Source organism: Triticum urartu, chromosome 2A (assembly GCF_056163025.1).
Source record: "Triticum urartu cultivar PI428250 chromosome 2A, HENAU_Tu73, whole genome shotgun sequence".
Lineage (NCBI taxonomy): Eukaryota > Viridiplantae > Streptophyta > Magnoliopsida > Poales > Poaceae > Triticum > Triticum urartu.
This window is the reverse complement of record NC_141874.1, coordinates 699,976,459-700,000,775: the sequence shown is the minus strand read 5'-3', so window position 1 is coordinate 700,000,775 and position 24,317 is coordinate 699,976,459. Positions and strand designations below refer to the sequence as shown.

The window sequence follows — 24,317 nt, the reverse complement described above, 5'->3', positions numbered from 1 at the left end:
ATAGATCCCGTAAAATAGCAACCTTTGCATTTACGGTACAAGCTGGAAAAAACGTCCTAAATAGACCCTGTAAAATAGCATATCCCGTACAAAATTTGCCCTATATTCGAGCTCTCATCCATCATATATGGAGGCTTTCAGCCACTTTTGGAGGATCGACGTGGCGCACGAGCGGCAAGCTTGCCGTTCTAGCCGGACGGAATTTGAGTCTGTTCGTGCGTGCGTTCCGGGGAAGAAGAAGTGTGAGGAGAACAGAAAAAAATACAGTACGGGTTTACAGGATCTGTTCTGTCCGATGCCTCGTGGTACCGTAAATTCGTTTTAGGTGTTTTTTACAGGTGGTGCTTTACGAGATCAGCTAGAGATGCTCTAAGGTCGTCCCCAACAATGCTGCTTCACCTACAACAAAACCAAATCGTAACTATTCGCATCATGATCCTCCGGACAAGTTGAGCTCCAAAACACTAGTTCCAACAAACGGAGTGAATTGCAAAAAACCACCACATTTGGGGGCATCGATTGCAGAAAACCACAAGGTCGCTAATCATTTGCAAAAAACACCGCACATTCAGTAAACTTTTTGCAGTGTGCACTGATCGACCGATTTGCTTCGTTTGAGTGCGTTTCCGACAGATGGGGCCCGGTTTCCCCCTACGTGGCATAACGGACGGCAAACGGCGCCGTCTGGTCGAGACGACTTGGTCGGCTCACGTCGGACCGGCCGACCGCGCCGCCCCCACTCCACTTCTCACTCACTCGCTCCTTTGCTCTCCCTGGGGCTTCAATGGGGAAGGCGAAACCTGGCGGCGGCGACGGCCGCGGCAGCGACGGCGCTTCCGCTAGCGATGCTGGTGGTGCTGGAGATCCACTGGAGCTCTGCGGGAGCTCGAATCCTTCTCAGGCGGTGCCTCCTCCCCAATCCCCGGACCCGCAGTACACGGCGGCTAGGGCATTTGCCAAGGCGGTGAAGGCAAATCCGACGGGCAGCCACCACTTTGCATCCTCCTTCGGCGGTGTGGTGTAAGCCATCCATCCTCTCCCCCTCCTCACTGTTTCCCTGTTTCCCCGATCTGGATTCTAGGGTTAGGGTTCTAGGACAAGTACAGAGTTGGGGATTATGTTGTTGGTATTTGGTTTGGATTATTGTGTGTAATGTTAGCGAACTGCAAATTAGCTTGCCCTTAATTATTCAGTCATGCTAACTGAATTTTATCTGTAATGTTTGGGTTCTAGGGTTAGGATTATTGGGTTACAGTAATGGTTTGGAGTGCAAATTAGCTGTAACACTAGTTTTCAACTTACACAGTAGTTTAACATAATTGCACTGCTCAGTCTTGCTAACTAAGATGTTTTTAACTTAACTTTAACACTAGTTTAACATAATGGCTCAGTAGTTTCAACTGCAATTGCACACTAGTTTTGAACATAATGGCTCAATAGTCAGTTGTTTTAACTGAATTGTTTAACACTAGGTTTACTGAATTTTATCTGTATTGTTCAACACAAGTTTTATCTGAATGTTAACAACTATGTTAAATGAACTAGGTTGGATGATGAAGAATGGGAAGTGAGGTTCCATTTCTTCGATAGAGATAATTTGGAAAGAACCATTTGCTTATCAGACATAACATATTGGAATCTTATTGCACTAATAGAGTTGGAAGGCTTTAGTTCAAGAGATTATATGTATTATGTCAGAGATCCAGGAGTTGGGGTGCCAGGAATGGAAGAATTAACTGATGATGACAAGGTTGAAGAAATGTTGGATGACATATGCAGTAAAGGAAATAATGTGGTTAACATTACAGTCATGAGAAGTGATGCACCCACACCAGCTGACCTAAACATTGGTCATGTTTATGAAGAGCAGGTCCCTTTGTCTGAATTAGGTGTACCACTTGTCTATGAGGTAGATACTTCAGGAGTTCTTTTCCCTAGTCCAGTTAAGCCCCAACCACAGCCTGTCCAGGTCATGAACACCCAGGAGAGTTCATGTTTGAAGCTTAAGGGTCCAAGTGAACCAGAGTTTGCATTGGACTATGGTAGTGAGAGGCATGAGTACTTCATGAAGACAGACCAAGATCAAGAGAAGATTGAGAAGATGATGGAGCAGAGGAGGAATGAAGAGATTGAAAAGTTTAGGACCAATAAGAAACAAAAAGAGAAGTACAAGGAAGCAAAGAGAAAACTTCCAGAGCTGCTTGCTGAAGAGTTCACTGACAGTGATAGTGACAATGAGATTTTAGAAGATGAAGACATAATAGCTAGGCTGGAGGCAATGAAGAGGCATAGAGCTGATCCTCTCAATCACTTTGAAGGAGACACTGATGTAGAAGAGCTTTATGAACCAGATGAGGAGGAGTTGGAGGATGAAGCAGGAGAGGAGGAGGTAGGACAGGATGAGCAAGCTGAGGAGGGTAGGAGAGGAGGAAGCACTATAGGAGGAAGTAGTGCAGGAGAAAGCAGCATCACAGGAGGAAGCCAGAGGAAGGGGCCAACAACCAGATCACATGAAAGTCTTGACCAAATCATAGAGCAAGATTGGATACCTTCATCTGATGAAGAGAGCAACCCAGGTGACTTAAGTCAGGATGATAATGATGGTGCTCAGCTTCCAACATTTAGGCAACCAAATGGTAGGAAGAGTAGGGCCAGAAAGCAGAAGCCTAGGCTTTGGTATGATGAGAAGAGGGAGAACCCACAAGAACAATTTGTGAAGAAACTTTGTTTTCTAGATGTCCAACAATTCAGGAGAGCACTTCTTACATTTCACATCTCACAAAACAAGAACTACTCTTTTCATAGGAACTGCTCAGATAGAGTTATTGCAGTTTGCAGTACAGAAGACTGTCCTTTTTTCATTGCTGCTTCTCAAATAGCACATGAGAAAACTTTTTGTATAAAGAAGATGAAGTTATACCACAATTGTGCTGCTGTAGGAGAGAGCACCAAAGTGACTGCAAGATGGTTGGCACATGAGTGTGAGGAACAGTTGAGGGCAGACATAAACACACCAGTCCAGACCATAATAGCCAATTTAAAGAATAAACATGGAATAGAAGTGTCCATTCACATGGCCTACAGAGCAAGGAAATCAGCTAAGAGTGTTGTCCAAGGAGATCCAAGGGCACAATACACAAGGATAAGGGATTACCTCCAAGCTGTGTTGGATACCAATCCAGGAAGTAGATGCATTGTTACAACAAAGCAATTGAAGGCCCATCCTAGCATAAATCCTAGATTCCATGGCTTGTTCATGTGCCTGAATGCTTGCAAAGAGGGTTTCCTAAATGGTTGCAGACCCTTCATAGGTACCTATATTAATTTGTGTGAACACAATCATTTATGTTGTCCTAGTACTAATGTGAAATTTTCTGCTGTAGGTGTTGATGGCTACTTCATTAAGTTGACCACAGGGCAGCAAATATTGGCTGCAACTGGTAGAGATGGTAATAACAACATATTTCCCATTGCATTTGCAATTGTTGACAAGGAAGACACTGCCAGCTGGTCATGGTTTCTAACACAACTGAAGTATGCTCTTGGTGGTGAGTCAGGGAAGCATGGCTACTACACTATCATATCTGATAGACAAAAGGTAACTCATACACCATAGTACTTACAAATAGTGCAAATTAGAACATGCTTAGTACTTACAAATAGTGTCTTCTGGCATCATATTCAAACATTAGTTTACTTTCACAGGGTCTGCTTAAAGCAATAACCAATGTATTCCCAAATTGCCCTCAAAGATTCTGCCTTAGACATATTTATCAGAACTTCCAAACAGCTGGCTTTAGAGGTGAAGAGTTAAAGAAATACATGGATCAGGCTAGTTATTCATATACTGAGTATGGATATAATCAAGCAATGAATGGTATGAAAAAAGAGTGTCAAGCAGCTTGGAAATGGCTTAGTAAGATACCAAAGCATACATGGGCTAGACATGCCATGGACACAAATTGTAAAACTGACTTGGTTGAGAACAACATAAGTGAAGTATTCAATAAAATGATACTTGATGTGAGAGGAAAACCAATTAAAACCATGGTTGATGGGATCAGAACAAAATTGTTAGTTAAGTTCAATGCCAATAGGACCAAGACAGAGACAGCTAAGTGGCAGATATGCCCAACATATGCTGAAAAGCTGGAAGAAGCTAAACATCATTCCAGATTATGTCAGTCAATCAAGGCTGGACCTGATCTATACCAGGTTGCAAGTGGAGAAAGCACATATGCAGTAAATCTGAAAGATTACACATGTGGGTGTAGAAAATGGGACATGACTGGGGTTCCTTGCAATCATGGTGTTTCAGCAATTAACAAGAATAAACTACATCCAGAAGATTTTGTTAATGCTTTCTTCAAGAAACCAATGTATCAACAAGCCTACAGTCCAATTGTCTACCCTGTGCCTGGGCCTGATCTATGGCCAAAGACTGGGACCCCTGACATAGAGCCACCTGTTTTCAGAGACAAGCCAGGGAAGAAGCAGGCAAAGAGGAGAAAGAATCAGTTTGAGAAGCCAGCTCCCAAGGATACTTCTAGGATGGCATCAATCACTTGTAGTAATTGCAATTTGAGTGGGCATAGGTACACTAGCTGCCACAAAAATCTTAAGCCAGCCCTTGCAATGAGAAGGAACCAACATCAGGTTAATTGTCCAAACTTCAAAAAATTCAGTTTATGATTATATTTCCTATACTATGTTCTAATCTTTGTATGTTTACACTGCAGGAAAACAGAAGAGTTGATGCAGCTTCATCAGCCCCAAGGGCAGCTCCATCAGTACCCAGGGCGAGAACTACAGCTCCACCGGCACCTAGGCCAGCTCCAGCAGTTCCCAAGGCAAGAACTACAGCTCCACCAGCACCTAGGCCAGCTCCATCAGCTCCTCCTGCAACTAGGAGAGCAACTGCATCTACTGTTGCTGCTTCTAGGCCAAGTTCATCTACTGCTGTAGCTAGAAGGCCAAGTTCATCCACTGCTGGTGCTTCTAGGCCAAGTTCTTCTACTGCTGCAAAGAAAACATTCATACCACCTAGAGCTTCAGGTACTGGAAGGCTGAGAAAACCTTCTTACAAGATGTCTGAGTCGTTCAGTTGTTCCCAGGGCAGCAAGAAGAAGTAATTTCATGATGGTGATGTTGAAAACAATTTCAAGTTTTTGATGTTGAAAACAATTTCAAGTTTGTGATGTTCAAAACAGCTGTGAGTTTGTCATGTTCAAACCAGTTTAATTCAGCCTATTTTGGCTACTTTGTGATGGCACTATGTAAGTTACCTAATTATGGTTGTGATCAAGACTTTTATGCATGAGGATGTCAAGTAGACTATGATAATGATTATGTTGAATATGATGCTGTCATTTAGACTTTGTTGCATCAAGCTATTTAGGATTTTATCACTTAGGGTGGCTCGGTGTCGACCAATCTTAAATGAACCATTTTTGTCACTTAGTTTGGCTAGGCGTCGCCCAACCCCTAAGTGAAGCAAATTTGTCACTTAGGGTGGCTCGGCGTCGACCAACCCCTAAGTGAAGCAAATTTGTCACCTAGGGTGGCTCGGCGTCGCCCAACCCCTAAGTGAAGCAAATTTGTCACTTAGGGTGGCTCGGCGTCGACCAACCCCTAAGTGAAGCAAATTTATCACTTAGGGTGTCTCGGCGTCGACCAACCCCTAAGTGAAGCAAATTTATCACTTAGGGTGGCTCGGCGTCGACCAACCCCTAAGTGAAGCAAATTTGTCACCTAGGGTGGCTCGGCGTCGACCAACCCCTAAGTGAAGCAAATTTGTCACTTAGGGTGGCTCGACGTCGACCAACCCCTAAGTGAAGCAAATTTATCACTTAGGGTGTCTCGGCGTCGACCAACCTTAATTCAACAGATTCATAGCTTAGTTCACAGCTTAGCCAAGCTAAACCCATTACATGCCATGCCATACTTCACAGCTTAGTTCAACAGATTCAAATTTAGCACACATTACAAGCCATAGTTCAATGCTTCATAAGTAAATTAGTTCAACAGATTCAAACTTAACACATTACAAGCCATAGTTCAAAGCTAGTAACTAAAGACAATGACCCACATGGTCATATGACAGCACAATTTATTCTTCACCACAAATACCCTTGATTTCCTTCAGCTTCCTCTTGTTACTTTCACCTGCTTTCTTCAGGTCAGCAACAGCACACTGCAAAGTACTCTTCTCAATGCTCAACTTCTCCTTCTCTTTAGTCAACTCAGCAATGTAACAATCCAGCTTCTCCTTCTCTTTCTTTAGGTCAGCAAAGCTAAACTCCAAAGTCCTCTTATCAGAGCTCATCTTTTCCTTCTCTTTCAGATGATTGAACTTCAAATTCCTAATGACATTGGCTTGAGCAACATGAATGCACTTCAACTGATCAACAACTGCCTTCAATTTTTTGATCTCAGCATCCTTTTCCATGCTGCTGTCAGCAACATTCATATCAGTTTCATGTGGCAGATTATCCTGAGAATCCAAGAGGTTGTTCACATCTTCAACAAGCTTCTCATAAGTCTCCTGCAACTCTTTTTTCTGTTGTGCTAGATTGTGCATAGTAAATGAATGCTCAAGGCATGCCATCTTATTGGCCTGAATGCTATCCTCATACATAAGCCACGGTTTGTGGAGTGCATTCTGCAGATGATCTGGCCACTCCTCATCTACCCATTGCACTAATCCACAATTATTAACTCCCTGCAATACAAAATAAAGTAGTTCAAACATGTTGTCACATGTTACATTTTCAGTTAAGTTCAGGTTACAGTTAAGGTGCAGATTCAGTTAGATCAATTCAACTCAAAAAACTAAACAACAATTATTGTGAGCATGTTTCCTAACATGAACAGTTACTATGAACATAAATCAATATCAATGAACCATGAACAGGAACTATGAGCAATGAACAGTAAACCCTAGAACATGAACAGTTAACCCTAGAACAGATGAACTGTACTACACAGGAGAGGTTTCACATTGCAACTAATTTACTAACTTACTTCTGTTGGAAATATGCCCTAGAGGCAATAATAAATTGATTATTATTATATTTCCTTGTTCATGATAATCGTTTATTATCCATGCTAGAATTGTATTGATAGGAAACTCAGATACATGTGTGGATACATAGACAACACCATGTCCCTAGTAAGCCTCTAGTTGACTAGCTCGTTGATCAATAGATGGTTACGGTTTCCTGACCATGGACATAGGATGTCGTTGATAATGGGATCACATCATTAGGAGAATGATGTGATGGACAAGACCCAATCCTAAGCCTAGCACAAAGATCGTGTAGTTCGTATGCTAAAGCTTTTCTAATGTCAAGTATCATTTCCTTAGACCATGAGATTGTGCAACTCCCGGATACCGTAGGAATGCTTTGGGTGTACCAAACGTCACAACGTAACTGGGTGACTATAAAGGTGCACTACAGGTATCTCCGAAAGTGTCTGTTGGGTTGGCACGAATCGAGACTGGGATTTGTCACTCCGTGTGACGGAGAGGTATCTCTGGGCCCACTCGGTAGGACATCATCATAATGTGCACAATGTGATCAAGGAGTTGATCACGGGATGATGTGTTACGGAACGAGTAAAGAGACTTGCTGGTAATGAGATTGAACAAGGTATAGGGATACCGACGATCGAATCTCGGGCAAGTACAATACCGCTAGACAAAGGGAATTGTATACGGGATTGATTAAGTCCCTGACATCGTGGTTCATCCGATGAGATCATCGTGGAACATGTGGGAGCCAACATGGGTATCCAGATCCCGCTATTGGTTATTAACCGGAGAGTCATCTCGGTCATGTCTGCATGTCTCCCGAACCCGTAGGGTCTACACACTTAAGGTTCGGTGACGCTAGGGTTATAGAGATATTAGTATGCGGTAACCTGAAAGTTGTTCGGAGTCCCGGATGAGATCCCGGACGTCAAGAGGAGTTCCGGAATGGTCCGGAGGTAAAGAATTATATATAGGAAGTGCGATTTCGGCCATCGGGACAAGTTTCGGGGTCATCGGTATTGTACCGGGACCACCGGAAGGGTCCCGGGGGTCCACCGGGTGGGGCCACCTACCCCGGGGGGCCACATGGGCTGTAGGGGGTGCGCCTTGGCCTACATGGGACAAGGGCACCAGCCCCTAGAGGCCCATGCGCCAAAGGGACAAGAGGAGGGGAGAGTCCTAACGGGGGAAGGCACCTCCGAGGTGCCTTGGGGAGGATGGACTCCTCCCCCCCCTTGGCTGCACCCTTCCTTGGAGGAAGGGGCAAGGCTGCGCCCTCCCCCTCTCCCTTGGCCCTATATATAGTGGGGGGAAGGGAGGGCAACCATACCTAAGGCCTGCCGCCTCCCTCTCCCTCCCGTGACACATCTCCCTCCTCCCGCAGCGCTTAGCGAAGCCCTGTTGGAATCCCGCTACTTCCACCACCACGCTGTTGTGCTGTTGGATCTCCATCAACCTCTCCTCCCCCCTTGCTGGATCAAGAAGGAGGAGACGTCGCTGCTCCGTACGTGTGTTGAACGCGGAGGTGCCGTCCGTTCGGCGCTAGGATCATCGGTGATTTGGATCACGACGAGTACGACTCCATCAACCCCGTTCTCTTGAACGCTTCCGCGCGCGATCTACAAGGGTATGTAGATCCACTCCTCCCTCGTTGCTAGATGACTCCATAGATAGATCTTGGTGACACGTAGGAAAATTTTGAATTTATGCTACGTTCCCCAACAGTGGCATCATGAGCTAGGTCTATGCGTAGTTACTATGCACGAGTAGAACACAAAGTAGTTGTGGGCGTCGATATTGTCAATTATCTTGCCATTACTAGTCTTATCTTGATTCGGCGGCATCGTGGGATGAAGCGGCCCAGACCGACCTTACACGTACTCTTACGTGAGACTGGTTCCACCGACTGACATGCACTAGTTGCATAAGGTGGCTAGCGGGTGCCTGTCTCTCCCACTTTAGTCGGATCGGATTCGATGAAAAGGGTCCTTATGAAGGGTAAATAGAAATTGGCATATCACGTTGTGGTTTTGCGTAGGTAAGAAACGTTCTTGCTAGAAACCCATAGCAGCCACGTAAAACATGCAAACAACAATTAGAGGACGTCTAACTTGTGTTTGCAGGGTATGCTATGTGATGTGATATGGCCAAAAGGATGTGATGAATGATATATGTGATGTATGAGATTGATCATGTTCTTGTAATAGGAATCGCGACTTGCATGTCGATGACGTGACAAGATGATCATGGAGCCCCAAGATGGAGATCAAAGGAGCTATATGATATTGGCCATATCATGTCACTATTATTTGATTGCATGTGATGTTTATCATGTTTATACATCTTATTTACTTAGAACGACGGTAGTAAATAAGATGATCCCTTACAACAATTTCAAGAAGTGTTCTCCCCTAACTGTGCACCGTTGCTAAAGTTCGTCGTTTCGAAGCACCACGTGATGATCGGGTGTTATAGATCCTTACGTTCACATACAACGGGTGTAAGACAGTTTTACACATGCAAAACACTTAGGGTTAACTTGACAAGCCTAGCATGTACAGACATGGCCTCGGAACACAGAGACCGAAAGGTCGAGCATGAGTCGTATGGTAGATACGATCAACATGAAGATGTTCACCGATGATGACTAGTCCGTCTCACGTGATGATCGGACACGGCCTAGTTGACTCGGATCATGTAATCACTTAGATGACTGGAGGGATGTCTATCTGAGTGGGAGTTCATAAGATGAACTTAATTATCCTGAACATAGTCAAAAGGATTTTGCAAATTATGTCGTAGCTCGCGCTTCAGTTCTACTGTTTAGATATGTTCCTAGAGAAAATTTAGTTGAAAGTTGATAGTAGAAATTATGCGGACTAGGTCCATAAACTGAGGATTGTCCTCATTGCTTCACAGAAGGCTTATGTCCTTAATACACCGCTCAGTGTGCTGAACCTCGAACGTCGTCTGTGGATGTTGCGAACATCTGACATACACGTTTTGATAACTACATGATAGTTCAGTTAAACGGCTTAGAGTTGAGGCACCAAAGACGGTTTTGAAACGTCACGAAACATATGAGATGCTTCGAGGGCTGAAATTGGGATTTCAGGCTCGTGCCCACGTCAAGAGGTATAAGACCTCCAACGATTTTCTTAGCCTGCAAACTAAGGGAGAAAAGCTCAATTGTTGAACTTGTGCTTAGATTGTCTGAGTACAACAATCGCTTGAATCGAGTGGGAGTTGATCTTCCAGATGAGAAAGTGATGTTTCTCCGAAGTCATTACCACCAAGCTGCTAGAGCTTCGTGTTGAACTATGATATATCAGGGATATATATGATGATCCTTGAGATATTCGCGATGTTTGACACCACAAAAGTAGAAATCAAGAAGGAGCATCAATTGTTGATGGTTGGTGAAACCACTAGTTTCAAGATGGGCAAGGGCAAGAAGGGATACTTCATGAAACGGCAATTCAGCTGCTGCTCTAGTGAAGAAACCCAAGGTTGAACCCAAACCCGAGACTAAGTGCTTCTGTAATAAGGGGAACAGCCACTGGAGCAGAATTACCCTAGATACTTGGTAGATCAGAAGGCTGGCAAGGTCGATAGAAGTATATTGGATATACATTGTGTTGATGTGTACTTTACTAGTACTCCTAGTAGCACCAGGGTATTAGATACCAGTTCGGTTGCTAAGTGTTAGTAACTCGAAATAAAAGCTACAGAATAAACGGAGACTAGCTAAAGGTGAGCTGACGATATGTGTTGGAAGTGTTTCCAAGGTTGATATGATCAAGCATCGCACGCTCCCTCTACCATCGAGATTGGTGTTAAACCTAAATAATTGTTATTTGGTGTTTGCGTTGAGCATAGACATGATTGGATTACGTCTATCGCGATACGGTTATTCATTTAAGGAGAATAATGGTTACTCTGTTTATTTGAATAATACCTTAAATGGTCTTGCACCTAAAATGAATGGTTTATTGAATCTCGATCGTAGTGATACACATGTTCATGCCAAAAGATAGTAATGATAGTACCACCTACTTGTGGCACTGCCACGTAAGTCATATCGGTATAAAACGCATGAAGAAGCTCCATGTTGATGGATCTTTGGGCTCACTCGTTTTTGAAAAGTTTGAGACATGCGAACCATGTCTATTAGTGTATATGCATGAAGAAACTCCATGCAAATGGACCATTTGGACTCACTTGATTTTGAATCACTTGAGACATGCAAATCATACCACATGGGCAAGATGACTGAAAGCCTCGGTTTCAGTAAAATGGAACTGGAAAGCAACTTGTTGGAAGTAATACATTTTGATGTGTTCAGTCCAATGAGTGCTGAGGCGTGTAGTGGATATCGTTATGTTCTTGTTGGGGAACGTAGCAGAAATTCAAAATTTTCCTACGTGTCACCAAGATCTATCTATGGAGAGACTAGCAACGAGGGGAAGGAGAGTGCATCTACATACCCTTGTAGATCGCTAAGCGGAAGCGTTCAAGTGAACGGGGTTGATGGAGTCGTACTCGTCGTGATTCAAATCACCGATGATCAAGTGCCGAACGCACGGCACCTCCGCGTTCAACACACGTACAGCCCGGTGACGTCTCCCACGCCTTGATCCAGCAAGGAGAGAGGGAGAGGTTGAGGAAGACTCCATCCAGCAGCAGCACAACGGCGTGGTGGTGATGGAGGAGAGTGGAAATCCTGCAGGGCTTCGCCAAGCACCACAGAAGAGGAGGGAGAGAGAGATGCAGGGCTGCACCAACCAGAGATCGAATCACGTGTGTGTTATGGGCAGCCCTAGGCCTCATATATATAGGGGAAGGGGAGGGGTTGCGCCCCCTCTAGGGTTCCCACCCCTAGGGGGGGGCGGCAGCCCTAGATGGGGATCAAGGGTGGTGGCCAAGAGGGGGAGAGAAGGATGGCGCCCCTAGGGTGGGCCTTAAGGCCCATCTAAGCCTAGGGTTTCCTCCTTTTTTCCTCCTAGCTGCCCTTGGGCCTTGTGGGAGGCGCACCAGCCCACTTAGGGGCTGGTCCCTCACCACCCTTGGCCCATGCAAGCCTCCGGGGCAGGTGGCCCCACTTGGTGGACCCCCGCGACCCTCCCGGTGATCCCGGTACATTACCGATAAACCCCGAAACTCTTCCGGTAACCAAAACAGGACTTCCCATATATAAATCTTTACCTCCGGACCATTTCGGAACTCCTCGTGACGTCCGGGATCTCATCCGGGACTCCGAACAACATTCGGTAACCACATACAAACTTCCTTTACAACCCTAGCGTCATCGAACCTTAAGTGTGTAGACCCTACGGGTTCGGGAGACATACAGACATGACCGAGACGTTCTCCGGTCAATAACCAACAGCGGGATATGGATACCCATGTTGGCTCCCACATGTTCCACGATGATCTCATCGGATGAACCACGATGTCAAGGACTTAATCAATCCCGTATACAATTCCCTTTGTCTATCGGTATGTTACTTGCCCGAGATTCGATCGTCGGTATCCAATACCTAGTTCAATCTCGTTACCGGCAAGTCTCTTTACTCGTTCCGTAACACATCATCCCGTGATCAACTCCTTGCTCACATTGCGCATATGATGATGTCCTACCGAGTGGACCCAGAGATACCTCTCCGCTTACACGGAGTGACAAATCCTAGTCTCGATTCGTGCCAACCCAACAGACACTTTCGGAGATACCTGTAATGCACCTTTATAGTCACCCAGTTACGTTGTGACGTTTGATACACCCAAAGCATTCCTACGGTATCCGGGAGTTGCACAATCTCATGGTCTAAGGAAATTATACTTGACATTAGAAAAGCTTTAGCATACGAACTACACGATCTTTGTGCTAGGCTTAGGATTGGGTCTTGTCCATCACATCATTCTCCTAATGATGTGATCCTGTTATCAATGACATCCAATGTCCATGGTCAGGAAACCGTAACCATCTATTGATCAACGAGCTAGTCAACTAGAGGCTTACTAGGGACATGGTGTTGTCTATGTATCCACACATGTATCTGAGTTTCCTATCAATACAATTATAGCATGGATAATAAACGATTATCATGAACAAGGAAATATAATAATAACCAATTTATTATTGCCTCTAGGGCAAATTTCCAACAGTCTCCCACTTGCACTAGTGTCAATAATCTAGTTCACATCGCCATGTGATTAACACTCACAGGTCACATCACCATGTAACCAACATCCAAAGAGTTTACTAGAGTCAGTAATCTAGTTCACATCACTATGTGATTAACACTCAATGAGTTTTAGGTTTGATCATGTTGCTTGTGAGAGAGGTTTTAGTCAACGGGTCTGAACCTTTCAGATCCGTGTGTGCTTGACAAATCTCTACGTCATCTCCTTGATGTAGCTACCACGTTCTATTTGGAGCTAATCCAAATAACTGTTCTACTTGGAGTTATTCTAAATTGTTGCTCCATTATACGTATCCGTTATCTCTACTCAGAGCTATCCGGATAGGTGTTAAGCTTGCATCGACGTAACCCTTTACGACGAACTCTTTTACCACCTCCATAATCGAGAAAATTCCTTAGTCCACTAGTTACTAAGGATAACTTTGACCGCTGTCCTGTGATCCATTCTTGGATTACTCTTGTACCCCTTGACTGACTCATGGCAAGGCACACTTCAGGTGCGGTACACAGCATAGCATACTGTAGAGCCTATGTCTTAAGCATAGGGTACGACCTTCGTCCTTTCTCTCTATTCTGCCGTGGTCGAGCTTTAAGTCTTAACTTCATACCTTACAACTCAGGCAAGAACTCCTTCTTTGACTGATCCATCTTGAACACCTTCAAGATCATGTCAAGGTATGTGCTCATTTGAAAGTACCATTAAGCGTTTTGATCTATCCTTATAGATCTTGATGCTCAATGCTCAAGTAGCTTAATCCAGGCTTTCCATTGAAAAAACACCTTTCAAATAACCCTATATGCTTTCCAGAAATTCTACATCATTTCCGATCAACAACATATATTCATCAGAAATTCTATAGTGCTCCCACTCACTTCTTTGGAAATACAAGTTTCTCATAAACTTTGTATACACCCAAAATCTTTGATCATCATCAAAGCATACATTCCAACTCCGAGATGCTCACTCCAGTCCTCAGAAGGATTGCTGGAGCTTTGCATACTTATTAGCATCTTTCAGGATTGACAAAACCTTCCGGTTGTATCACATACAACCTTTCCTCAAAAAATGTCGTCGAGGAAACAATGTTTTGACATCCTATCTGCAAGATTTCACAAATAATGCAGTAATCGCTAATATAATTCCAGCAGACTCTTAGCATCGCTACGAGTGAGAAAGTCTCATCATAGTCAACTCCTTGAACTTGTCAAAAAACATCTTAACGACAAGTCGAGCTTTCTTAATGGTGACATTTACCATCATTGTCCGTCTTCCTTTTAAAATCCATCTGTACTCAACAGCCTTACGACCATCAAGTAGTTCTTCCAAAGTCTACACTTTGTTTTCATATATGGATCCTCTCTCGGATTATATGGCCTCGAGCCATTTATCGGAATCCGGGCCCACCATCGCTTCTTCATAGCTCGTAGGTTCATTGTTATCTAGCAACATGACTTCCAAGACAGGATTACGTACCACTCTGAACTAGTACGCATCCTTGTCATCCCACGAGGTTTGGGAGTGACTTGATCTGAAGTTTCATGATCACTATCATAAGCTTCCACTTCAATTGGTGTAGGTGCCACAGGAACAACTTCCTGTGCCCTGCTACACACTAGTTGAAGAGACGGTTCAATAACCTCATCAAGTCTCCACCATCCTCCCACTCAATTCTTTCGAGAGAAACTTTTCCTCGAGAAAGGACCCGATTCTAGAAACAATCCTTTATTGCTTTCGGATCTAAGACAGGAGGTATACCCAACTGTTTTGGGTGTCCTATGAAGATGCATTTATCCGCTTTGGGTTCGAGCTTATTAGCCTGAAACTTTTCACATAAGCGTCGCAGCCCCAAACTTTTAAGAAATGACAGCTTAGGTTTCTCTAAACCATAGTTCATATGGTGTCATCTCATCGGAATTACATGGTGCCCTATTTAAAGTGAATGTGGTTGTCTCTAATGCCTAACCCATAAACTATCGTGGTAATTCGATAAGAGACATCATGGTATGCATCATATCCAATAGGGTACAGTTATGATGTTCGGACACACCATCACACTATGGTGTTCCAGGCTGTATTAGTTGTGAAACGATTTCCACAATGTCTTAATTTTTGTGCCAAACTCGTAATTCAGATATTCATATCTATGATCATATCATAGATCTTTTATCCTCTTGTCACGACGATCTTTCAACTTCACCCTGAAATTACTTGAACCTTTCAATAATTCAGACTCATGATTCATCAAGTAAATATACTCAACATCTACTCAAATCATCTGTGAAGTAAGAACATAACGATATCCACTACATGCCTCAGCACTCATTGGACTGCACACATCAAAAATGTATTACTTCCAACAAGTTGCTTTCTTGTTCCATTTTACTGAAACCGAGGCTTTCAGTCATCTTGCCCATGTGGTATGATTTGCATGCCTCAAGTGATTCAAAATCAAGTGAGTCCAAACGGTCCATTTGCATGGAGTTTCTTCATGCATACACACCAATAGACATGGTTCGCATGTCTCAAACTTTTAAAATTGAGTGAGTCTAAAGATCCATCAACATGGAGCTTCTTCATGCGTTTTATACCGATATGACTTACGTGGCTGTGCCACAAGTAGGTGGTACTATCATTACTATCTTTTGGCATGAACATGTGTATCACTACGATCGAGATTCAATAAACCATTCATTTTAGGTGTAAGACCATTGAAGGTATTATTCAAATAAACAGAGTAACCATTATTCTCCTTAAATGAATAACCGTATTGCGATAGACATAATCCAATCATGTCTATGCTCAACGCAAACACCAATCTCGATGGTAGAGGGAGCGTGCGATGCTTGATCATATCAACATTGAGAACACTTCCAACACATATCGTCAGCTCACCTTTAGCTAGTCTCCGTTTATTCCGTAGCTTTTATTTCGAGTTACTAACACTTAGCAACCGAACCGGTATCTAATACCCTGGTGCTACTAGGAGTACTAGTAAAGTACACATCAACACAATGTATATCCAATATACTTCTATCGACCTTGCCAGCCTTCTTATCTACCAAGTATCTAGGGTAATTCTGCTCCAGTGGCTATTCCCCTTATTACAGAAGCACTTAGTCTCGGGTTTGGGTTCAACCTTGGGTTTCTTCACTAGAGCAGCAGCTGAATTGCCGTTTCATGAAGTATCCCTTCGTGCCCTTGCCCTTCTTGAAACTAGTGGTTTCACCAACCATCAACAATTGATGCTCCTTCTTGATTTCTACTTTTGTGGTGTCAAACATCGCGAATATCTCAAGGATCATCATACATGTCCCTGATATATTATAGTTCATCACGAAGCTCTAGCAGCTTGGTGGTAATGACTTCGGAGAACCATCACTATTTTATCTGGAAGATCAACTCCCACTCGATTCAAGCGATTGTTGTACTCAGACAATCTGAGCATAAGTTCAACAATTGAGCTTTTCTCCTTAGTTTGTAGGCTAAGAAAATCATCGGAGGTCTTATACCTCTTGACGTGGGCACGAGCCTGAAATCCCAATTTCAGCCCTCGAAACATCTCATATGTTCCGTGACGTTTCAAAAAGTCTTAGGTGCCCCAACTCTAAACCGTTTAACTGAACTATCACGTAGTTATCAAGACGTGTATGTGAGATGTTCGCAACATCCACAGACGACGTTCGAGGTTCAGCACACTGAGTGGTGCATTAAGGACATAAGCCTTTTAAGAAGCAATGAGGACAATCCTCAGTTTACGGACCTAGTCCGCATAATTGCTACTATCAAGTTTCAACTAATTTTTCTCTAGGAACATAACTAAACAGTAGAACTATAGCGTGAGCTACGACATAATTTGCAAAATCCTTTTGACTATGTTCAGAATAATTAAGTTCATCTTATGAACTCCCACTTAGATAGACATCCCTCTAGTCATCTAAGTGATTACATGATCCGAGTGAACTAGGCCGTGTCCGATCAACACGTGAGACGGACTAGTCAACGTCGGTGAACATCTTCATGTTGATCATATCTACCATACGACTCATGCTCGACCTTTCGGTCTCTGTGTTCCGAGGCCATGTCTGTACATGCTAGGCTCGTCAAGTTAACCCTAAGTGTTTTTGCATGTGTAAAACTGTCTTACACCCGTTGTATGTGAACGTAAGGATCTATCACACCCGATTAACACGTGGTGCTTCGAAACGACGAACTGTAGCAACGGTGCACAGTTAGGGGAGAACACTTCTTGAAATTTTAATGAGAGATCATCTTATTTACTACCGTCGTTCTAAGCAAATAAGATGTATAAACATGATAAACATCACATGCAATCAAATAATAGTGACATGATATGGCCAATATCATATAGCTCCTTTGATATCCATCTTGGGGCTCCATGATCATCTATTACAAGAGCATGATCAATCTTATACATCACATATATCATTCATCACATCCTTTGGGCCATATCACATCACATAACATACCCTGCAAAAACAAGTTAGACGTCCTCTAATTGTTGTTTGCATGTTTTACGTGGCTGCTATGGGTTTCTAGCAAGAACGTTTCTTACCTACGCAAAACCACAACGTGATATGCCAATTGCTATTTACCCTTCATAAGGACCCTGTTCATCGAATCCGATCCGACTAAAGTGGGAGAGACAGACACCCGCCAGCCACCTTATGCAACTAGTGCATGTTTGTCGGTGGAACCGGTCTCACGTAAGAGTACGTGTAAGGTTGGTCCGGGCCGCTTCATCCCACGATGCCGCCGAATCAAGATAAGACTAGTAACGGCAAGCATATTGAACAAAATCAACGCCCACAACTACTTTGTGTTCTACTCGTGCATAGAATCTACGCAATAGACCTAGCTCATGATGCCACTGTTGGGGAACGTAGCAGAAATTCAAAATTTTCCTACGTGTCACCAAGATCTATCTATGGAGAGACTAGCAACAAGGGGAAGGAGAGTGCATCTACATACCCTTGTAGATCGCTAAGCGGAAGCGTTCAAGTGAACGGGGTTGATGGAGTCGTACTCGTCGTGATTCAAATCACCGATGATCAAGTGCCGAACGCACGGCACCTCCGCGTTCAACACACGTACAGCCCGGTGACGTCTCCCACGCCTTGATCCAGCAAGGAGAGAGGGAGAGGTTGAGGAAGACTCCATCCAGCAGCAGCACAACGGCGTGGTGGTGATGGAGGAGCGTGGCAATCCTGCAGGGCTTCGCCAAGCACCACAAAAGAGGAGGGAGAGAGAGATGCAGGGCTGCACCAACCAGAGATCGAATCACGTGTGTGTTATGGGCAGCCCTAGGCCTCATATATATAGGGGAAGGGGAGGGGCTGCGCCCCCTCTAGGGTTCCCACCCCTAGGGGGGGGCCGGCAGCCCTAGATGGGGATCAAGGGTGGCGGCCAAGAGGGGGAGAGAAGGATGGCGCCTTTAGGGTGGGCCTTAAGGCCCATCTAAGCCTAGGGTTTCCTTCTTTTTTCCTCCTAGCTGCCCTTGGGCCTTGTGGGAGGCGCACCAGCCCACTTAGGGGCTGGTCCCTCACCACCCTTGGCCCATGCAAGCCTCCGGGGCAGGTGGCCCCACTTGGTGGACCCCCAGGACCCTCCCGGTGGTCCCGGTACATTACCGATAAACCCCGAAACTCTTCCGGTAACCAAAACAGGACTTCCCATATATAAATCTTTACCTCCGGACCATTCCGGAACTCCTCGTGACGTCTGGGATCTCATCCGGGACTCCGAACAACGTTCGGTAACCACATACAAACTTCCTTTACAACCCTAGCGTCATCGAACCTTAAGTGTGTAGACCCTACGGGTTCGGGAGACATACAGACATGACCGAGACGTTCTCCGGTCAATAACCAACAGCGGGATCTGGATACCCATGTTGGCTCCCACATGTTCCACGATGATCTCATCGGATGAACCACGATGTCAAGGACTTAATCAATCCCGTATACAATTCCCTTTGTCTATCGGTATGTTACTTGCCCGAGATTCGATCGTCGGTATCCAATACCTAGTTCAATCTCGTTACCGGCAAGTCTCTTTACTCGTTCCGTAACACATCATCCCGTGATCAACTCCTTGGTCACATTGCGCATATGATGATGTCCTACCGAGTGGGCCCAGAGATACCTCTCCGCTTACACGGAGTGACAAATCCCAGTCTCGATTCGTGCCAACCCAACAGACACTTTTGGAGATACCTGTAATGCACCTTTATAGTCACCCAGTTACGTTGTGACGTTTGATACACCCAAAGAATTCCTATGGTATCCGGGAGTTGCACAATCTCATGGTCTAAGGAAATTATACTTGACATTAGAAAAGCTTTAGCATACGAACTACACGATCTTTGTGCTAGGCTTAGGATTGGGTCTTGTCCATCACATCATTCTCCTAATGATGTGATCCCGTTATCAATGACATCCAATGTCCATGGTCAGGAAACCGTAACCATCTATTGATCAACGAGCTAGTCAACTAGAGGCTTACTAGGGACATGGTGTTGTCTATGTATCCACACATGTATCTGAGTTTCCTATCAATACAATTATAGCATGGATAATAAACGATTATCATGAACAAGGAAATATAATAATAACCAATTTATTATTGCCTCTAGGGCATATTTCCAACAGTTCTTACTTCACAGATGATTTGAGTAGATGTTGAGTATATTTACTTGATGAATCACGAGTCTGAATTATTGAAAGGTTCAAGTAATTTCAGGGTGAAGTTGAAAGATCGTCGTGACAAGAGGATAAAAGATCTATGATATGATCATAGATATGAATATCTGAATTACGAGTTTGGCACAAAAATTAAGACATTGTGGAAATCGTTTCACAACTAATACAGCCTGGAACACCATAGTGTGATGGTGTGTCCGAACATCATAACTGTACCCTATTGGATATGATGCATACCATGATGTCTCTTATCGAATTACCACGATAGTTTATGGGTTAGGCATTAGAGACAACCACATTCACTTTAAATAGGGCACCATGTAATTCCGATGAGATGACACCATATGAACTATGGTTTAGAGAAACCTAAGCTGTCATTTCTTAAAAGTTTGGGGCTGCGACGCTTATGTGAAAAGTTTCAGGCTAATAAGCTCGAACCCAAAGCGGATAAATGCATCTTCATAGGACACCCAAAACAGTTGGGTATACCTCCTGTCTTAGATCCGAAAGCAATAAAGGATTGTTTCTAGAATCGGGTCCTTTCTCGAGGAAAAGTTTCTCTCGAAAGAATTGAGTGGGAGGATGGTGGAGACTTGATGAGGTTATTGAACCGTCTCTTCAACTAGTGTGTAGCAGGGCACAGGAAGTTGTTCCTGTGGCACCTACACCAATTGAAGTGGAAGCTTATGATAGTGATCATGAAACTTCGGATCAAGTCACTACCAAACCTCGTGGGATGACAAGGATGCGTACTACTTCAGAGTGGTACGTAATCCTATCTTGGAAGTCATGTTGCTAGACAACAATGAACCTACGAGCTATGGAGAAGCGATGGTGGGCCTGGATTCCGATAAATGGCTCGAGGCCATAAAATCCGAGAGAGGATCCATGTATGAAAACAAAGTGTAGACTTTGGAAGAACTACTTGATGGTCGTGAGGCTGTTGAGTACAGATGGATTTAAAAGGAAGACGGACAATGATGGTAAATGTCACCATTAAGAAAGCTCGACTTGTCATTAAGAAGTTTCCTGACAAGTTCAAGGAGTTGACTACGGTGAGACTTTCTCACTCGTAGCGATGCTAAGAGTCTGTTGAAACTATATTAGTGATTACTGCATTATTTATGAAATCTTGCAGATAGGGTGTCAAAACATTGTTTCCTCGACGATTTTCTTGAGGAAAGGTTGTATGTGATACAACCGGAAGGTTTTGTCAATCCTGAAAGATGCTGATAAGTATGCAAAGCTCCAGCAATCCTTCTGAGGAATGGAGTAAGCATCTCGGAGTTGGAATGTATGCTTTGATGATGATCAAAGATTTTGGGTTTATACAAAGTTTATGAAAAACTTGTATTTCCAAAGAAGTGAGTGGGAGCACTATAGAATTTCTGATGAGTATATGTTGTTGACATATTTTTGATCAGAAATGACGTAGAATTTCTGGAAAGCATATAGGGTTATTTGGAAAGTGTTTTTCAATGGAAAGCCTGGATTAAGCTACTTGAACATTGAGCATCAAGATCTATAAGGATAGATCAAAACGCTTAATAGTATTTTCAAATGAGCACATACCTTGACATGATCTTGAAGGTGTTCAAGATGGATCAGTCGAAGAAGGAGTTCTTGCCTGAGTTGTAAGGTATGAAGTTAAGACTTAAAGCTCGACCATGGCAGAATAGAGAGAAAGGACGAAGGTCGTCCCCTATGCTTAAGTCGTAGGTTCTACAGTATGCTATGCTGTGTACCGCACCTGAAGTGTGCCTTGCCATGAGTCAGTCAAGGGGTACAAGAGTGATCCAAGAATGGATCACATGACAGCGGTCAAAGTTATCCTTAGTAACTAGTGGACTAAGGAATTTTCTCGATTATGGAGGTGGTAAAAGAGTTCGTCGTAAAGGGTTACGCCGATGCAAACTTTGACAGTAATCCAGATTATTCTGAGTAGTAAACTGGATTCGTATAGTAGAACAGTTATTTGGAATAGCTCCAAATAGAACGTGGTAGCTGCATCTAGGAGATGACATAGAGATTTGTAAAGCACACACGGATCTGAAAGGTTCAGACCCGTTGACTAAAACCTCTCTCACAAGCATAACATGATCAAACCCAGAACTCATCGAGTGTTAATCACATGGTAAATGTGAACTAGATTATTGACTCTAGTAAACTCTTTGGGTGTTAGTCACATGGGGATGTGACCTTGAGTGTTAATCACATATCGATGTGAACTAGATTATTGACTCTAGTGCAAGTGGGAGACTGTTGGAAATATGCCCTAGAGGCAATAATAAATTGATTATTATTATATTTCCTTGTTCATGATAATCGTTTATTATCCATGCTAGAATTGTATTGATAGGAAACTCAGATACATGTGTGGATACATAGACAACACCATGTCCCTAGTAAGCCTCTAGTTGACTAGCTCGTTGATCAATAGATGGTTACGGTTTCCTGACCATGGACATAGGATGTCGTTGATAACGGGATCACATCATTAGGAGAATGATGTGATGGACAAGACCCAATCCTAAGCCTAGCACAAAGATCGTGTAGTTCGTATGCTAAAGCTTTTCTAATGTCAAGTATCATTTCCTTAGACCATGAGATTGTGCAACTCCCGGATACCGTAGGAATTCTTTGGGTGTACCAAACGTCACAACGTAACTGGGTGACTATAAAGGTGCACTACAGGTATCTCCGAAAGTGTCTGTTGGGTTGGCACGAATCGAGACTGGGATTTGTCACTCCGTGTGACAGAGAGGTATCTCTGGGCCCACTCGGTAGGACATCATCATAATGTGCACAATGTGATCAAGGAGTTGATCACGGGATGATGTGTTACGGAACGAGTAAAGAGACTTGCCGGTAATGAGATTGAACAAGGTATAGGGATACCGACGATCGAATCTCGGGCAAGTACAATACCGCTAGACAAAGGGAATTATATACGGGATTGATTAAGTCCTTGACATCAGCGTTCATCCGATGAGATCATCATGGAACATGTGGGAGCCAACATGGGTATCCAGATCCCGCTGTTGGTTATTAACCGGAGAGTCATCTCGGTCATGTCTGCATGTTTCCCGAACCCGTAGGGTCTACCCACTTAAGGTTCGGTGACGCTAGGGTTATAGAGATATTAGTATGCGGTAACCCGAAAGTTGTTCGGAGTCCCGGATGAGATCCAGGACGTCACGAGGAGTTCCGGAATGGTCCGGAGGTAAAGAATTATATATAGGAAGTGCTATTTCGGCCATCGGGACAAGTTTCGGGGTCATCGGTATTGTACCGGGACCACCGGAAGGGTCCCGGGGGTCCACCGGGTGGGGCCACCTACCCCGGGGGGCCACATGGGCTGTAGGGGGTGCGCCTTGGCCTACATGGGCCAAGGGCACCAGCCCCTAGAGGCCCATGCGCCAAAGGGACAAGAGGAGGGGAGAGTCCTAACGGGGGAAGGCACCTCCGAGGTGCCTTGGGGAGGATGGACTCCTCCCCCCCCCTTGGCCGCACCCTTCCTTGGAGGAAGGGGCAAGGCTGCGCCCTCCCCCTCTCCCTTGGCCCTATATATAGTGGGGGGAAGGGAGGGCAACCATACCTAGGGCCTGGCGCCTCCCTCTCCCTCCCGTGACACATCTCCCTCCTCCCGCAGCGCTTAGCGAAGCCCTGTTGGAATCCCGCTACTTCCACCACCACGCCGTTGTGCTGTTGGATCTCCATCAACCTCTCCTCCCCCCTTGCTGGATCAAGAAGGAGGAGACGTCGCTGCTCCGTACGTGTGTTGAACGCGGAGGTGCCGTCCGTTCGGCGCTAGGATCATCGGTGATTTAGATCACGACGAGTACGACTCCATCAACCCCGTTCTCTTGAACGCTTCCGCGCGCGATCTACAAGGGTATGTAGATCCACTCCTCCCTCGTTGCTAGATGACTCCATAGATAGATCTTGGTGACACGTAGGAAATTTTGAATTTATGCTACGTTCCCCAACAACTTGTACGGCACAGGCAATGAACCTCCTCCCAGTGCTTATCCCCTGGAATGCAACACATTTCTTCCCTGGCTTGCCATGCTCGCACATCACCCTCAAATCGTCAGCAGAACCAGTGAACAACGGGTCATCCATTGTTGGTGGGATCTGGGCAACACAAATGTACTGGTTCAAATCGAGCTGAAACCCTAAATCCAAAATGCCCAAATCAAAACCCTAAATCCAGTCCCTGTGGAACCAACTGACCTTAATAGGGGAGTCGTAGGAAGAAATGATCTGCACCTCGGAGTCCTCACTGCTCGAGCCGTCGCTCCAAGACACCATGGCGGCCGGCAGCGAGCGGAGAGGAGAGGAGGCAGAGCAAGGTTGAG

At 44.4% G+C, this 24,317-nt stretch overlaps 3 protein-coding genes across 3 annotated transcripts; 2 read left to right on the top strand and 1 right to left on the bottom strand.

The window, feature by feature from the left end:
* Positions 1-784: 784 nt before the first annotated feature.
* LOC147986904 (uncharacterized) lies at positions 785-2,957 on the top strand. The gene is made up of 3 exons (XM_087542196.1): positions 785-1,020; positions 1,546-2,830; positions 2,940-2,957. Exons 1-3 carry the CDS (start codon positions 785-787, stop codon positions 2,955-2,957), a joined length of 1,539 nt encoding a protein of 512 aa, XP_087398322.1.
* Positions 2,958-3,073: 116 nt separating this feature from the next.
* LOC147986903 (uncharacterized) lies at positions 3,074-5,132 on the top strand. The gene is made up of 4 exons (XM_087542195.1): positions 3,074-3,311; positions 3,384-3,598; positions 3,706-4,656; positions 4,740-5,132. The coding sequence occupies exons 1-4, from the start codon at positions 3,074-3,076 to the stop codon at positions 5,130-5,132; spliced, it is 1,797 nt and encodes a 598-aa protein (XP_087398321.1).
* Positions 5,133-6,109: 977 nt separating this feature from the next.
* On the bottom strand, positions 6,110-24,270 carry LOC147986902 (uncharacterized). Its single transcript, XM_087540193.1, has 3 exons — positions 24,193-24,270; positions 23,950-24,093; positions 6,110-6,721 (listed from the first exon to the last, which is right to left on the bottom strand). Exons 1-3 carry the CDS (start codon positions 24,268-24,270, stop codon positions 6,110-6,112), a joined length of 834 nt encoding a protein of 277 aa, XP_087396319.1.
* Between the last annotated feature and the right edge of the window lie 47 nt (positions 24,271-24,317).